Below are 17588 nucleotides of genomic sequence, written 5' to 3'. Positions count from 1 at the left end.
CAGGAGATTGGGTAGGTGTCCTTTTTGCTCTACTGCCACTTCAGAATAATTTCTCCCTTAAGTTTTTGAAGTTCTATTCTTGCCTCCTTTCCTTACTATCTTACCTCCCAGAAGAACCTTCTGCCCATTCATAGAATGCTTTAGCTCGTGACCAAGTTTTCTTCTCCCCTGTAGCAATCATTTTAGTGATTCCTTGTGGATAACAAATAGTGGCTGGCAAATATAACAACACTGTGAGTTTTAAGTTTTCCGGTCTTTTTCTCCATCCCATCAGAGGCCTCTCAATGGTCACACCTGGATCCTTATCAGCACCTCCACTCTGTAGACCTGATTTTGAGTATTCCACTCTTCATTCACTGTCACCACCCGTCTTCATTGCTGAAGTTCTGCACTTTGACCTCACTCTCATGCATCATCTATCTTGTTGAGCTCAGCTTCAAGTTCATAGTTGCTTCCCTGCATATACCCTCAATTCCTTTGCCCCTGACTCTGTAACAGAGTTATTTCTCTTTCAGAACCCAAACCAAGTAATAGCTACGTTTCCTTCATGCCTGTTCTCAAGCAGCTCAACATCGCTGAAGAATATCAAACAGACCATTTTCATACTGATGTTTGCAAATCTCAAGTGAATTCTCAGTACTGCTTAGTGATCTTATTATGTTCCCCAACTAAGTTCATTTTCTAACTTTGAGATAATTATTTTACTACTTTCTTTAATTTTTTTTCTAGCTTGACTTGAATACTAGCCTTCTCAATGTTCGACCTTTTTATACATCTTTGAGAAAATACGAATTACCACTTTCTTTTGATTTAATGGATATATCTTTTTTTTCCTTTCACAGGCAAATACTCCTACTTACGTTCTGTTTCCCACTCCTTATTTTCTCAGAAACCTGTTTTTTCTAAGTTTTTTCACACAATTTCTCAAGCCAGAAATCTGCCTGTAAAATCATCCTTGATGCCTTCCCGCAATATAATTTAATTAGCGAGTATTTGTGATTCCACTTCCAAAATGAAAATCAAATTGGCCCTTGTCAGGCAGCCTCTACTTTTCATCCTTACCAAAGTCACCATGTCTTGCCTGTCCTATGTGCAGTAGCTTCTTAACTGGCCTTCTTGCCACTGTTCTTGCTCCTGTCGCCAGCACCCGGATGGCCTTGTGTATGTTCACTTGATCCAAGCTGGGCAGGGTTTTGCCGCGGATGACCTGACTGAGCCTTGGAAGACTGTCCTGTATCTTCCCAGAACACGGAGATATGGAGGATATCATTTGCCTCCCGATCTGGGAAGAAGATAGTGAGACAATTTGTCATCACCTGAGTTCTGATGACCTCTGAGACTCCACCTCGAGACACTGTAGCATAGAGCTGCAGCCTATAAAACTAATGACTCAAGATTGGTGCAAAAGTAATTGCCGTTTTTGTCTTTTTTTTTTTTTTTTAAGTAATTTTAATGGCAAAACTGCAATTACTTTTGCACCAGTCTAATATAATACTTAGCTGCAAAATGGACTCAGCATCTCAGCAACAGAGTGCCCTTCCCCTTATGTACCATTATCAGGTCATCTGGCCCCTTTTCTGTTTGTGTCTTTCTGTAGGACAAGACATATGGGAAGGCCACACCTTTGCATTTTACTGCCTCTGTAAGTACAGTTGACCCTTCCTATCTAAGGGTTCCTCATCCTTGGATCCAACCAACCACAGATGAAAAATAGTCTGAAAAAAAAAGTATGTACTGAACATGCAGACTTGTTTCATGTCGTTATTCTTTAAACAATACATTGTAACAACTATTTCCATGGTATTAGGTATTATAAGTAATCCGGAAATGATTTTAAGTATACAAGAGGATATACATAGGTTATATGCAAATACTACACCATTTTTATATCAGGGATTTGAGCATCCATGAATTCTGGTATTCAAAGGAGGTCCTGGGACCAGTCCTCCACACATACTGAGGGATGACTGTAATAGAGTCTTACAAGGGCTTGTTTCCCTACTGGCCGAATCCATCAGCCTTGCTTGACATTTCCCATTCAGGATTTTGGTACTTATCATTCCCTCTGCCTGTGTTGCCATTCTCTGAGCTTTCGCAAGGCCAACAATAAATGATTGTTCTCTCTTCCTTTAGGTCTGAGCTTAAAAGTGTCCTCTCTATCTAAAGCATCTCTACTCCCACACACTTGCTACGCTTGGTAATCTCTATCACAGCACCCAGTTTAGGATCATTGAACACATAATGGCAGTGGTTAATGATCTAGGAATGTTTGCTATAATTTCTGGTGGTGAGGGAGGGTGTTAAGTTCAGATTTCCAGTTTGGGTGGAAGAGTTGGCTCGTATAGTTAGCAGACTGGTAGAAAGCCCTGTAGGTCCTTATAAGTTGGACATTTGGAGAGTGCTTTGTGTTTTGCTATCACCAAGCCTCTTAGATTGTAATATCTTGCTTTTAATGTTTATTATCCATGCAATTATCTGAATCCACTATTAGCTCTTAATAGAAAAATGCTGTTATATTCTTATTTGTCTATATCCAAGACTTATTCTTGAGAAAATCCCTCTAGATTACACTGTGATTTCTCTTAAACCTTTTTTTAAAGCAGGTTTGAAAGTCCACATTGTTTATTTTCATTGGTTTCCCTCTGTGTATTTATTTCTTTGTACCATGTCATGAGTTAGTCAATGTAGGTTTGCTTTAAAATAATATATGTTCAGACCCTTGTAAAATCTTAAATCAAAAACATGTGTGTTTGGACGTTGCAAATACAAATAGTCTGTTAGGCAAAAAGTGTGGAAACCACAACCAAGGTTTGCATCACTTGTTTAATATACAAAGTCTTTCACAGATAGTTATTTTCTTTTTCTTAATTTGCTTTAGTACACATGATTCACAAAACAGTAAATTGTTAATGCAAGAGAATTATGTAAAACCAAAATAGTACAAATGCCTAATTTCAAAAACTGCACACAGTTAAAATAATTTTTCCTTCTTTGTTTTAATGCAGTATCCAATTTCAAAATGGGCTTTCTTTAGATGTGGAGGAAACACTGCAGCCCAAAATAACAGTACTTCCTTTCAACTGTGTTGATATGTAAAATAGCACCATTGGGCTGACTTAGGAAAGAAAAAAGGTTTTCATCTTTCTTAATTAAAGTATTATGTAACAACTATAATAATAATGATATTAGTAACTTTTAAGAGCTGTACTCTGTTCCAAAAGATTCATTTTCAAGGCAAGGAAGGGTAAACTATATGGGGCAGATGGAAGAATCTTCCCACCTCAGCCCCAGGGCCCTTATAATTTCCCTTAATGCTGTCATTGCTCTAATGAGCTAATTTTCCTGCCAAAGAATAGATGTTTTAAAGAGTACCCAAGGACCTTTTGTAAAACAAGATAAAATATAACTATGAGGTCGTCTCTCTGGGACTATAATCGCGTGTAGAAGCAGCGCAGAGTGAGATTGACTGCTGGGGTGTTTTGAAAGACTCCTTCAGTCTGTACCTATCTTCCTGCAGGTTACACATTGCTGTATCAGGTTGTTGGGCTCACTTTAGTTTAGATTGTGTTCATTTTTATTTTGGTTTTGTACTTAAGCTTGCCTTTTGGGCTTTACTTTTAAAAAAATTGGAATTTCTTTCTTTTACAGTGTAATCTTTGCTCCTGTACGATAAGAGTGATCGTTCTTTAAAAAACTAACAGCATCAGTGTCTGCTTTATGGTATTGATAATACTGAAGATTCATGATTATAAAGAGCCAAGGTTTTTAACACAATGGTAATTTCATTCTTCAATTTTAGTCCTGTTTTTTCAGTTCCATTTTATTTCTTCCATGAGCAGGTAAACATGCCTCAAAATTGGCATTCTGTAGAGCAGTTTTCCTTTTTGAAGGGTATAGTCAGTCCACAAAAAAAGCACTGCCACGAAGCTAAATCGTTTTATTGTTTGAAAGGGCAAATGTTCCATTGCCACACAGAATGTAAAAATAAAATAATCAACATTAGATTTTAAATGCAGGTAGTTATTTCAGATGTTTGAACCATAAACAACCATTGCTGAAAAGCTTCTTAAAAGCTTGAAATTCAGAACTTCAGGGTTTCAAAAAGTCAGAAGAAGAGCAAAATCAAGTGTTGACTTTTAACCTGCCAGGAAGCTATATTATTTTCTCATTTCAACAATGTCCAAGCCCATAAAAGTTAATTTCAAGAATTTAGATATAGTTTTAAAATCCCATGTCCTCTTTTACTATTAATACAATAATGCTTATCTTTGCTTTTCATTCTAGAAATGTTTTCTTAGTGTTAAGTGTAGCCCTTAATAGATGAGGCTTTATTTTAGCCAATCATCCTCCACTGTGAAATCAACCCTGCAACCTATCTTGTTTAGGTTCGTACAGAATTTAAACAATATTTTCCATATTAATTAAGGTAAATGACTATTTTACTTTCAGAGCAAACAAAAGAGAAATCAACATTTCTTTGTTTGCTGATATCTAGATGTTTTTCTGTAGATAACATATCTGTAAACAGCATGTTGCCATTACTAACCCACAGGGAAAATGGATTAGTAAGAAGCTTGGGACAATTAACATGAAAATTGCATTAAGGTTAATCCCTTGGATGTGGTGCCGTGGTTAAATCACCCACAGATTTGTTATTCATAAATATATTTATCTTAAATATTTAAAATGGGAATTTAAGAGGAATTTAATATACAGTTTAATTTGTTTAAGGTCCACATGTTTTTTAAAACATTACTTATATCCTTATTTATACAGAATTTTTGGTTAAGTTACCTCGACTTTGTTTTCCCTATGCTTATAACAAGTTTTAAGAAAGATGAGTTTTAAATCTTGTGTTTCCTGACTGAATACCTTAACGTTTTCCCCGCATATATACATGAATACACACACGCCATACACACACACAAAATTGACATTGTTTACCTTTTGTTTATTTCTAGGAATCAAGACTATTTGGACTCAATGTCAGCCACTACTAATATTCATACCATCTTTCTCCTCATTTAAAGGTTTGTTTTTTTTTTCCTTTTTCCTATGATCTGTGAAGAACAAGCACACTGATAATTACAAAGTGCATCCATGTGATACCCAGATTTGTGCAATGTAATACTCATGCTTTGGTTCTTATGGCCATCATTGCCTTTTCATGTTAATAAATAATGACAGCTAACATAATATGACACCTTTTTTAATGTAGGACGTCTTTCTTTGACAGGCTACTATATCTATAATCATTAACTCACTGTAATGCCATTCACACATCAGTTTTACATGAATATGCAAAGAACACAATAATCAACTGTCAAACCTAAACAATTAATTACTTATCACAGAATCTGTTGACTATTTTTGCTTTCTAACTGAGCAAGGGAAATCCTGTCAGCTTTTATAAGTAAGGTCTAGATTCTTAGTCATAATTACTCATCTGTCAAGTTGACACCTCATATGGATGAAATAAGCCTTACACATTTGATTCAATAACAAAAATAGGTAATTTTATTCCCCTATCGTAAGTACTTCATAGTAACAAACAAATTAATTTCACAACTTTGCTACAGGCAGTTTATTTTATCTTTCTATACTTTTGGATTTTTACCCTTTAGAGATGTGAACTTCATCTGACTTTAAAATGAGGATACTTAACTTAATTTAGTGCTTTTAAAAATCATAACTTTTATGAGACTTTGAAATAAAAGAAAGAATGAAACTTTTTTGAAATATTCAACTGTTAAATAAAACAGAAGCTTAGTCTCTAATTTTACGGCTGTGCTATCCAATATAGTTAATTCAAGTTGAAGTGTGCTTTTAAATTACAAACTGGATTTTGAAAACTTGATTCAAGAAACGGATGTAAACTATCTCAATTTTTTATATTGATGACATGTTGAAATAACATATATAGTGTTAAATTTTAAAAAAATCAAAATTCACTTTTACATTTATTTTTACTTTTTAAAATGGGGCTACTGGGAAATTAAAAATTCACATATGTGGCCTGCATTTGTGGTTATTGTGTTTCCATTGGACAGCACTGTATTAGAGGAATCAGAAAAAAATATAAGACCTGATAACTGAGTTCTGTGGGTATTTAACAGAGGTAATTATATCTGAACATTTTCCGAAAATCTTTTGTTCATGACTTAAACATAATTCCAAATATCAATGTCTTCAAGTGTATATTGCATCTATTTTAAAAACATGCATCTGTCAAAATAACCGGACTCCACTATAACCATAAAAATCTGTTAGCTGTCAAAACATATCAAAATACGCATCCTCCAAGTTCGCTTCCAATGTGACTTAGGGATAATGCAGACAATTTCAGGCTTAAAACCAAATATGTTTGTTATTTCCAGATGAGACAGTTAACATTACAAGGCCCTAGAAATAATACACATTGCAATTCAAGTCTGTATTCTTGAACTTTTCCCCTGTTACTTTGAAGAGTATCATGGGTCCATTTAATCTTTGATTACTGCCTAAAAGCATTCATTGCCCCAGTAGTTCTTAATTGTCTTAGAAATCATTCTCTGGCAAACTTCACATTTCCATATCATACTTCACGCTATACTTCATGGGATCCTGGGCATTTGGTGTGTTTTCCTCCTTTCCTCTTTGAACAAAGTCAGGAAAAATGTGTCAGTAGGAGAAAGGAGGAGCTGAAGAGAGTAAATAATTCAAGATCACTTCTGTCATTTGTAGTGGCTGAGGGCTAGAAAGATATTCTTCGGTGAAGGAACTCCCAACAGGTTCCATCAAACTGATACAACTTCAGGGGGGCCACCCTCTGCAGATGGCAGTGAATTTGTACCTGTTTGTGATACAGGCACTACCACAGCATCCTTGATGTCTGTGTTTACATTGCATGAGAAGTTCTTCTCCAGTTTTTTGGCAGTGTCTGGGCAATTTTGTACAAAGATCACACGGTTGTAGGCCTTCAGCCTGCGCCACAACTGAACGTAGACTTTACACTGGACGTACATGAAGACAAGACCTCCTGTGAAGCCAATGGCTACCACAACCAGTTTTGTCCAAAATGGCCATTCAAGGACACCTTTGAAATAAAAAAGAGAGAATGTTATCACCAAGTTTTCCTCAGTGGATTTGGTCATTTTTTTTCTATGCCCCTTCAAAAGCCCATGCCTGCCTGCTAGATTATGTTAACAAGGAATATATTGTTAATAACTAGAAAGAATTATAACGTGAATTGCCTTAATTCCTTTTGAGTATCCTACATGTACTGTCAAAATTGTATATCAGGAAATTTTCTCACTGTCAAATCTCTTATTTCTCCTAGCATCAAGTACCTATCATAATTATGAGATAATATGTTAGATTTTGGACATTTGGACACTGACATTTATTCCTTATAGCTAAACCTTTAAGGAAGACTGGTGAACATAATGGAAGAATCAGAGTTTAAAATCCTTTTAAGAAGATGAGGGATGGGTACATGCATGGGTTTGTATGTATAGGTCTTTCCACTCTCATTTCTTTTAAAATTTAAAAGGAAGGAATGGAAGAAGGGAGATGGGGAGGAGTGAAAGGGAGGGAAAGGAAAAAGCTGCCACATTTCATCAGAGAGAGAATTCCTGAGTACAAACGTGCAAAATATTTAGGATTTTAGCCATTTGTTTCATAAATCATATTTTATCATTGAGAACCATCACACTTTTATAGATGCTATATTTTCTCTTAATTTCCATCATCATTACTAGAAATAGGCTTTCTTTTGTAAATATACAGTTTTTAAAATTATTTCACAGGTGTTTCAATGACTACAACAGTGAGTATTTAGGCAACACATAATTATGAATGTTAAATATATGAGGGTCAAGAGTGTTAAATATATGAGGGACAAGTGGTCTTCTTGCCCACACTACGATAGTGTGGGGGACAATAGCTGTCTTCCCGTAAGTGAAAAGTTGTGAAGGAGAAAAATATAGCTCAGTATGGCTCAATACGGTGCACTAGGAATGGATGGTAGAAATGTGTAAAAACCACGGTAATTGAGAGTCTATGATTTGACTTTGGATTTTTATGTACTTATAACAGTGAATAGAGTTATAAGAAATATCGTATCTATATTTTGTAGTAGTGACATTGCTTTATGCTTCTAGAAGCAAAGCAGAAGTCATGCCCTGTTTCTGTCATGATGAAGCACTTTGTACCCTAAGATTAACCAAAAAGAACAGGGTTACCTTGTCAATTTCTGGTCCCAAAATAATGAAACATTGAGTATTTCTTATATCCCCAGACCCCGACAAAGACCATTTTATTCTTGACTTTTATTTAGCTCATGTTGCAAGATCTTTCTGGATATGATCATCATGTGATAAGATTTTGTTTTTTCTCCATGAACAAATTAATGCAAACTTAGTAATCATGGTAATCTTCTTTATATTTTTCTTTAAATACCTGTTATGTTTTTCACTTCCTTATCCAGCTTTTCTGAAGTCTGACTCTCTTGAACCTTTGCAAGTAAACTCTCTTTCTTTTCAAAATGCTTTGGCTCTGACTCTTCCTTTGAAATTTTTTGGGAAAAAAATGTTCTCTGATCTTAAAAGGGATTGTAAGAAAACATGAAAAGCCTCTCACTGTTGTTGATGTTTCATTAATTTGTTGCTCTGTTTGGCATTGTCAGTTTAAAATAAATTTCTATGCCTCTTTGAGTAATCAAATCTGAACTTAGTTTTCCAGTAGATTAAATATATGCAATCAAATGTATTAGAACCTTTACCGGTAGCAAAGGTAATTTTTTTTCTAACTCCTAATATGCAAGGACTTCTTTATGACTTGAATAATTCATAATAGTCATCATCTTGAATATTTACTTAATCCTAATGGAAATAATACTTCAAAATATCATTGGCCAAAGCTCACACAGGAGAAATAAGAGATCATTACAGTGGCAGGTGTAATTAATAGTCAGATAATCTAAATATCCCTAGATCTATTAAAGAAATTAAATCAACAATAACCTGTCAGAGCAGAAAGCACCAAGCTCAGATAATTTTACTAGTGTATTCTACCAAACATTTAAAGAAGAAATGACATCAATGTTCTATAGTCTTTTCCAGAAAATAGAAGAGATAATACTTCCTAACTAATCAGGTGAGACCAGCATTAACCAATACTAAATTCAGCAAAGACAATTACTATGAAGAAAAGTTATAGGCCAGTATCTCTCATGAACAGATACAAAAATTCTCAACAAAATGTTAACAAATTGAATTCAACAATGTATAAAAACAATTATACACTACAGCCAATAGAGATTTATTCTAGGTATGCAAAGTTGGTTCAACATTCAGAAATCAATGTAAACACATCAATTAGCTAAAGAAAAATGTGAATATATCAATAAATGCAGAAAACACATTTGACAAAATCCAACACTCAATCATGATAAAAACTAGGAATGGAATGGAATTTCCTTAATGGGATAAAGAACATAGAAAACCTATAGCTGACATCATAATGGTGAGAAACTAGATGCTTTTCCCCTAAGATCAGGAACAAGACAAGGATGTTCCTTCTTACCATGCCTATTCAGCATCGCACTGGAAGTCCTAGCTAATGCAATAAAACAAGAATAATAAAAGATGATTGGGAAAGAATGAATAAAACTATGTTCACAAATGATATGATTGTCTACGTATAAAATCTGAAAGAATTGATAAAGTTTTGTTTTTTTAAATAGGTGATTATGACAACATTGCAGGATACAAAGTTTTACAAAAGTCAATTGCTTTCCTATATATAGCAACAAACAACCAGAATCTGAAATTAAAAACACAAGCTAATTTACATTTGTGCCAACAAAACAATGACAACAACAAAAACCTTAGGTGTAAACCTAACAAAATATGTACAAGATTTATGTGAGGAAAACTATAAAGCTACGATGAAGGAAATAAAAGAATATCTGAATGAAATAAGATGTTCCACATTTATGGGTAGGGAGACTTAATATTATTAAGATAACTATTCTTCCCAATTTGATCTACAGATTCAATACTATCCCATTCAAAATTCCAGCAAGGTATTTTATGGATATTGACAAACTGATTGTAAAGTGTATATGGAGAGCAAAAGACCAGAATAGCCAACACAATGTCGAAGTAGAAGAACAGGGTTTTTGAAAACTGACACTATCCTTGATTACTACCACTACGGTGATCAAGACAGTGTGGTATCAATGAAAGAATAAAGAAATAAATCAGTGAAACAGAATAGCCCAGAAATAGACTGATACAAATATAGAAAACTGATCTTTAACAGAGGAGCAAAGGCAATTCAGTGGAGAAGGGATAGTCTTTTTAACAAATGGGTGCTAGTATAACTAAATATCTGCATGCAAATAAATGAGTCTGTAAACAGACCTTACCTTTTTCACAAAAATTAACTCAAAATGGATTATAGACCTAAATGTAAATTGTGAAACTATACAACTTCTAAAAGATAAGAAAATTTAGGTGACCAAAGTATGATCTATGAAAAGAAAAATTGATCAATTGGACTTTATTAAAACTAAAACCTTTTGCTCTGAGGAAGTCACTGTTAAGAGAATGAAAAGCCACAGGAAAAAATATTTGCAAAACACATTCTGAAAAAAGGATTTGTATCCAAAATATACAAATAACTGTTAACATTCAATAAGAAAATAACCTAATTACAAAATGAACAAAAGATCTGAAGAGGTATGTCATCAATGAAGATAAACAGATGGTAAGATTATCGATATATGTGATCAGAGAATTGCAAATTAAAACAAGATATCATTATATACCTATTAGAATGGCTAAAGTTTAAAAACAGAACACTGAAAACAATGTTGGAAAGGATGTGGAACGACAAGCAGGAATTCTCATTCGTTGCTGATAGGCATGCAAAATGGTACAGTCACTTTGGAAGATAGTCTGGCCGTTTTTTACAATGGTAACCACAAGCTTTTCAAATGATACAACATTATACTTACTCAAATGAACGAAAACTTATGTCCACACAAAAACCTGCACACAAATGTTTGTAGCAGCTTTATACATATTTGTTCAAAGCTGGATAAAGCAAGTTGTCTTTCAATCTGTGAATGAATAAACTGTGATACATCCATACAATGGAGTATTTCTTAGTGATTCAAAAGAAATGAGCTATCAAGCTACAAAAGGATACAAAGGAACCTTAAATGCATACTGCTAAATGAAAGAGGTCAGTCTGCAAAAGCTACATACTGTGTGATACCAACTATATGACATTCTAGAAAAGGCAAAACTGGAGATAGCAGAATCGGTGTTTGCCAACAGTTTAGGGGCAGAAAGGAAGGGATGAATAGGTGGAACACAGGGACTTTTTAAGGCAGGGACACCATTCTGTATGATTCTGTAATGGTGGACACAGGACATTATGCGTTTGTCAAAACTCATAGGACTGTGCACCAAAAGAGTGAACCCCAGTGTAACTGGACTTTAATAATAATGTATGAATATTGGCTCCTCACTGGTAACAAATGTACCATGTTGAGGCAAGATGTTAATAACAGGAGAAACCTTGTGTATGTGCAGGGTGGTATGTGGGAACTCTCTCTTTATCTTCTTTGTAATTTTTCTGTAAGCCTAAATCTGCTCTAAAAATAGTATTTTATATGTAATATATTTATATATATATTTTTATATATTAGCTCCTTACTTGAGATTAGTTCCATGAATTCATCTCTGTGTCTAGGTCAGATGATAGGATTTCTTCGAGTAAGAGATGGGTTTGTGAGCATTTAAATATTTGGAAATTGGTAATGTATGCATGATATATTTATGGAAACTTTATTGCACAAAAACATTCCATTTCTTTTTAACCATGCCCAAGGGAGTTTATTGTGCCTAAAATTTGCTGCAGCCCTGCACAATAAATGCTCATGACCTATACCTCTATTTATTTTATCGTCATCCTCAGCTTCCTGATTTCTCTCATCCAGTGCCTTGCTTAGTACACTTTTTCCAAAGTCCTATCTGGGTAGCTGTTTTCCAAACACTGCACGCCCTAATACAGGTTCAAGCTTTAGCACATGCTATTTCCTCTGTCTAGAGTGCCGCCCTCTTTACAATAAACTTCTACTAATCTTTGAGAACCCACTCCAGGGAGAAAAGGGTGCAGTCTGTCATGAGGTTGGCAAACACAGCATTCGTGCCCTAATTACTGCCAACGCTCTTTCCTGCTAATCCCTATGACAGATTTACGGTTCCTAACACCACAATCTAGGTCAACTTCTGGAGTTGGCATGAGAAAAAATCTTTTTGCCATCTGGCCCAGAGGAAGAAGATGCTTTTTTACAATATTGCAAATTCCCTACATCGTAGTCCAGGAGAAACCTTATTAATGTTAACTAATTAAATACTGTTGTTTGGAGTAAAATAGAGTAACTCTGAACTTAGTAAAACTAGGAGAAAGACTGATGGTTTCATGTCTCTCCCTACCCTAGTCACTATTTAAAAAAATTAATTAGTGTACCATGGAGTTAACGTCTTTGAAGGAACAGATTCAATTATCAATAAACACTTAAGAGAAGATGTTAAAAGATGTTAGAAAACAAATCGTCAAGAAAACAGACCTTTGATTTTAGAAACTTTAGAGTACAAAAATGGACTATACCAGGCATTTATCATTAATCAGTGTCTGTTAGTTATATACAAATGTTTCCGTGGTCCCTTTCTCCTATAGACTTCTTTGATCTGAAGGATAGGAATTTAAAAAATAAAAGTATGCTACCTGGATTTGATTTATTTATACAGATGTATTTGCAACCAACACATGTTCGATAACTGTTGTTATCTAGTGATAATAGTGGTTTTTGTATTATGTATTATAATACTCTCCAGAAACATGTTCACTTTAGGATAAAAAATACAGAAATAATTACATAGAATTATGAGATGAATTGCTTTATACTTATTATAAATTTCCCAAGTAACTTATAGACAATCAAATATAATACTTTAAGGTAGTAATTTTTGACCATTAGTGCAAGTTTTAAAAAATGTTGTTTTACTTTGGCAGCACTAGTTCCTCATCTAAAAATTTGACAGTGTTGTTCATAATGAAACATATATTCCATACTTTTAACATATTCTGCGTATTCCTACATATATTATTCATTTTTGGAAAAAAGTTGAGGGGCAGTATATAAAAGAATCATTTTTCTTATAAAAAAGTTTTTAAAGAAAATATCAGGCTGATAGAATAAAAATTGTTTTATTCTTGATTTTTCTGGTGTTCCAGCAAAATAACTGAACTAAAAATTCAGAGTTCAAAGACCTTTAAAGACCATCTATTTCGATTCTCCCTTCTTCTCCCCATTTTGCTATTTCATGCCAAAGGTGAGATTATTACCCAATGATCTTGACCTAGTAATCTCTGATAGTGTTGAAATTTGATTTGTGTATTGCATGGAAATAGCAGTTACCTTGCTATTTTTGTTTAAAAATACTCCAAGGCAAAGTCTTTATAAGTGATTTAAGGAGTTCTGAAGAATAATCAGGAATATGTGATGATTCTAATAGTCCCAGATAAGTGGCAGCACCTATTTATACATGGCTGGACTCCTGTGTCCATTTTTCCTGTATGCTAAGTAAAACAGCAGTATCGAATGGTAGTTAGAAATAAAAAGAGCTAAATTATTCTCTACACAGAGAGTCCATGCATTTGAAATATAGAAGGGCTTTTTTTTTTTTTCTTCTTCCTACTTAGCTGTCTTCATCTACGCAAGAACAATCATCTGAAACACTGACTCAGTGTAGACCACAGGTTCACCACTGGGGACAATTTTGTTCTCTGGGGGACTTTTAGCAGTGTCTAGAGACATTGTTGATTGTTGTACCTGGAGTTGGGTGCTGCTGACTTTTATTAGAGGCCAGGGATGCTGCTAGACATCCTACAATGCACAGGACAGCACCTTCCAACAAAGAATTATTCAGTCCATAATGTCCATAGTGCTCAGGCTGAGAATCCCTGCTGTGGAAGACAATAACTTACGTCTCTTTATTGGGAAATTTGCAGAAAGGATTTGGAATATGAGCAAGATATCTTGCAGTTCTCCAAATTCAAAAAGGATTTCTGCTGTAAGCTATTATATTAAGCAGTAATTTCAATGTGTTTAGAAAGCTTTAACCACAGACAGGCTGGAGATGAAATGTGCTGTATTTCCCATTTTTAGGGAAATTCTCATGGACTACATCCAGCTTTCTCCTCTGCTTAACCAAACTAGCAGCTGTTCCTCATACAAGCCTGGAGGTTTCTCATTTCTGAGCCTTTGTCTACGATCTTCTTTCTTTCTGTGTTTTGCTTCCCTACTTCTCTGTGTCTACCTGTCCGACAAAACCCATCTTAGAGGTCATTTCCAGCTGGAAATAAATTTTCCCACTGTTCCAATTCATGTTATTTCTCCACGTGCAGTATGAGCTCACTTTCTAACATAAGCATTTTTACTTTGTCATGCTATAATCTTGACGAGCACAGAATCTGTCTGAGCTGGACTTTGTTTTCCATAGTTCCTTGCTCAGTAGATATTTCAAGGACTAATGAAAGCTCTTACAACCCCTCTTCACTGTCAGTAAAACTATGCTTTAGATGGTGGACAATCTAAAGTCAAGTCCACTCACGTTTCACCTCTCTTTCCAGAAACAGTGACCAAAGCACATAATATACCTGGGAATCTGGGCCAGGGGGAAACAGTTGCCATTTTCTCTGCCCTTTTTGGGAGACTCAGCCTGATCCCTCCACTTTCCTTCACAAGGTATCTCTGAATCAGTTTCCCCTGCCCACGCCATCCTTTACTATGTTCCTGGGAAGTCAAATCTCCCACAAAACCCCTCCATTAAGTTTAGAGTGCAGAGCACCCCAACCCCCACATACAAAAGCCATTTTGAGTACAAACTCACTGTCCAAATGACCATCTCTAACAGACAGCCTGCTCTTCCTCTTGCCTTCAACTAAGTGGACACAATTTTTGTTTTCTATGAAATAAATTACTGTTGAGTGGTTATAAGGATTGTATCTTGGAAAACTCACTTTAAGGACATCTTGAGAGGAGATGCTAAAATGGGGCTAAATGGATTTTTCAAGAATGTTTTCATCAGGAAATGTACTTGCCTCCTTTTATTGAGACACAGCCAATTGTCTTCTGACATTCTGTTAGACTAATCAGTTTCTATGCTGTCGTTAGCAAAGACAAAAGAATGTACACTACAAAAAAGGACAATGGTAGAGAAAGGAAGGCACTAAATCTTTTCCCTGGGCATCCTATGTGCAATTCAAGGTATCTTTCTTCTCAGTCATATATAAAGCTGTATCTTGCACTTCAAAATGCCAGGAGCACAAAGTTGTTTCTATTTGCCGATTTTGCAAAGGAATTTGGAAAATCTAACTTAGGCAATTCAAGCATCTGCTCATTTCTCTCGGGCCCAAGAACCCATCTCTACTGCTCTTTGTGTCTGGAATCCTTCTGCAGGAGTTTCTGTAGGTTTAGTAATAAACTCTCTGCCCATCTTTACCTCTCAAGCATTAAGGGGAAACATTTCTTGGAAATTCTTGGACAGCAATTAAAAGAGCAGGCATTCTCTCTACCACCATTTTCTGAGGAAATTTTAGAAAGCTACTCTAGTCTCTCATATTAACTTTGATTCATTCACATTCTATATTATCATGTTAATCCCACAAGGATGAGCAGTAAGTTCTCAGTCTCAATATTGTTGTTGATTTAATGATTATTAAAGTAAATTCTTCCAGGGCTCCTTTTTACAGTTGCATCTATGTGATCTGGTACTTGCAGGCTGCAGCATCCTCCAGGCCATTCCAAAACAATCAACATGTGAATAGGTTTTCCAGGAAAGGCTTAAGATAGTTTGTAGTCTTGCCCTTCAATGTGATATTGAAAAGTTCACAAATTAGAGTTAAAGGGATCAAAATGCTGCAGCCTTAAAGTCTGATGCCACCAGAACCAGAAATTTCAGTCCACAGTTTGTAGGGAAATTTATATTTAAAGAGTGAGTGAAAACACTTTAGACAAAGAAAAGCAGATGGATTTCACAACTCATTCTAGACTCTTGGGAGTCTGACTCTGGACAAGATTATTTTTAGCAAGGCAGAGAAGGATACTGGGATCTCCAGGTTAAAAGTGACAGTATGTAAAAAACTTGAATGAAAAGGCAAAAATAAATAAAAAAGTAAAATTTATAATTTTTTTTTTCACACACACACAAAAATTCCTCACATCTTCTTAATCTTGTACTCTATTGGAGTCGGGTCAGGAGACACGGATTGGGTTATCCAAGAACATTTCCCCACCAGGAACCTGAGAATTAAGTATTAGTTATAAACAGGACCTCTGCAATGGACTGACTTGTTCATCTCTTTCCTGGCTAAGGAATAGCCAAATCCCCAAATGATTCAGACTTCTGGTTAATTTCTTTGCAGCCCATGCCCTAAGAGGATTTCCCTTATTATGGTTAATGACTTCTCAAGAGTGGTTTTCCTGTGCAAAATCTCCAATTGTTTTTGAGGGTTATGGATTTTATTCTGAAGAACCCTATTCCTAAGAATCTGCTTCAGTCTTTACATCTTTATCCACCTAAACTCAGATAGCTGTTTCATTTCCTTGAGGTATTAGGCCTGCTCTGTTATTTTCTTTGGTCTCAATTTCTTTATCTTTGATAGCTTGTTTCAATAATAGCCCCTGATTGGCTCATGCCTCCCTGTAATCCTGTCCTGGGGTATCCCATTCCCTATTGACGCTGGTCTTGGTTATATGAACTGCTTTAGCCAATAGGACAATAGGAAACACAACTCAATCGGAAACTTTAAATGTGTTTGCAGATGGTGGTTTCATGCTCTCCTGATGCTTTCTTTGTTGAGACAGTCTCACTTTGTCACCCAAGCTGGAGTGCAGTGGTGCGATCTCAGCTCACTGCAACCTTTGCCTCCTGGGTTCAAGAGATTTCCTGGCCTCAGACTCCTGAGCAGCTGGGACTACAGGTGTGCACCACCATGCCCAGCTAAATTTTGCATTTTTAGTAGAGGCAGGGTTTCATCATGTTGGCCAGGCTTGTCTTGCACTCCTGATCTTAAGTGATCTGCCCTCCTCAACCTCCCAGAGTGCTGGGATTACAGGTTTCAACCAACAAACCCAGCCTGGGATGGTTTGTTATATAGCTAAAGCCAACTGATACATTACTTAAAATTGGAGGTAATAGTATCTACCAATTTCATAGGGCTGTTAGTGTGGATTAAACAAATTAACAGTGCCTGACACATAGAAGGTGTAAATGTAAGTTTTCGTTATTGTTATTATCTGTGTGATTTGAAGGCTACACACCTTCGGCTGATTCAGCTGTAGGTTAAGAGCGGAGCTTTCACAGGTGTCTACCAGTGAGATCTTTCTAACTTCACTGTGTTGTGAGTTTAGGGTGTCCCAGCTTGACTGAAGGTAAGCTTCCCTCCAGAATCACAGAGGGAAGAAGTCTAGTTAGTTGTCAGCCAGGCCACTGGCGTTTAGTAATAGTGTGTCTCTGGGCATCTCT

General features: G+C 35.6%; 1 protein-coding gene across 3 annotated transcripts in view; it reads right to left on the bottom strand.

Moving 5' to 3' along the window:
• Window positions 1–2809: 2809 nt before the first annotated feature.
• MARCHF1 (membrane associated ring-CH-type finger 1) overlaps window positions 2810–17588 on the bottom strand; it is an 820720-nt gene continuing 805941 nt past the window's right edge. For all 3 annotated transcript variants that reach the window (XM_017959171.3, XM_021938129.2, XM_021938130.2), the window contains one exon: window positions 2810–7075. In XM_017959171.3, the coding sequence (XP_017814660.1) occupies window positions 6777–7075 (299 nt within the window). In that variant the 3' untranslated portion in view covers window positions 2810–6776. The remainder of the gene's footprint in view (window positions 7076–17588) is intronic.

Source organism: Papio anubis, chromosome 3 (genome assembly GCF_008728515.1).
Source record: "Papio anubis isolate 15944 chromosome 3, Panubis1.0, whole genome shotgun sequence".
In the NCBI taxonomy this organism is placed as follows: domain Eukaryota; kingdom Metazoa; phylum Chordata; class Mammalia; order Primates; family Cercopithecidae; genus Papio; species Papio anubis.
This window is presented reverse-complemented; position numbering and strand designations above follow the sequence as displayed.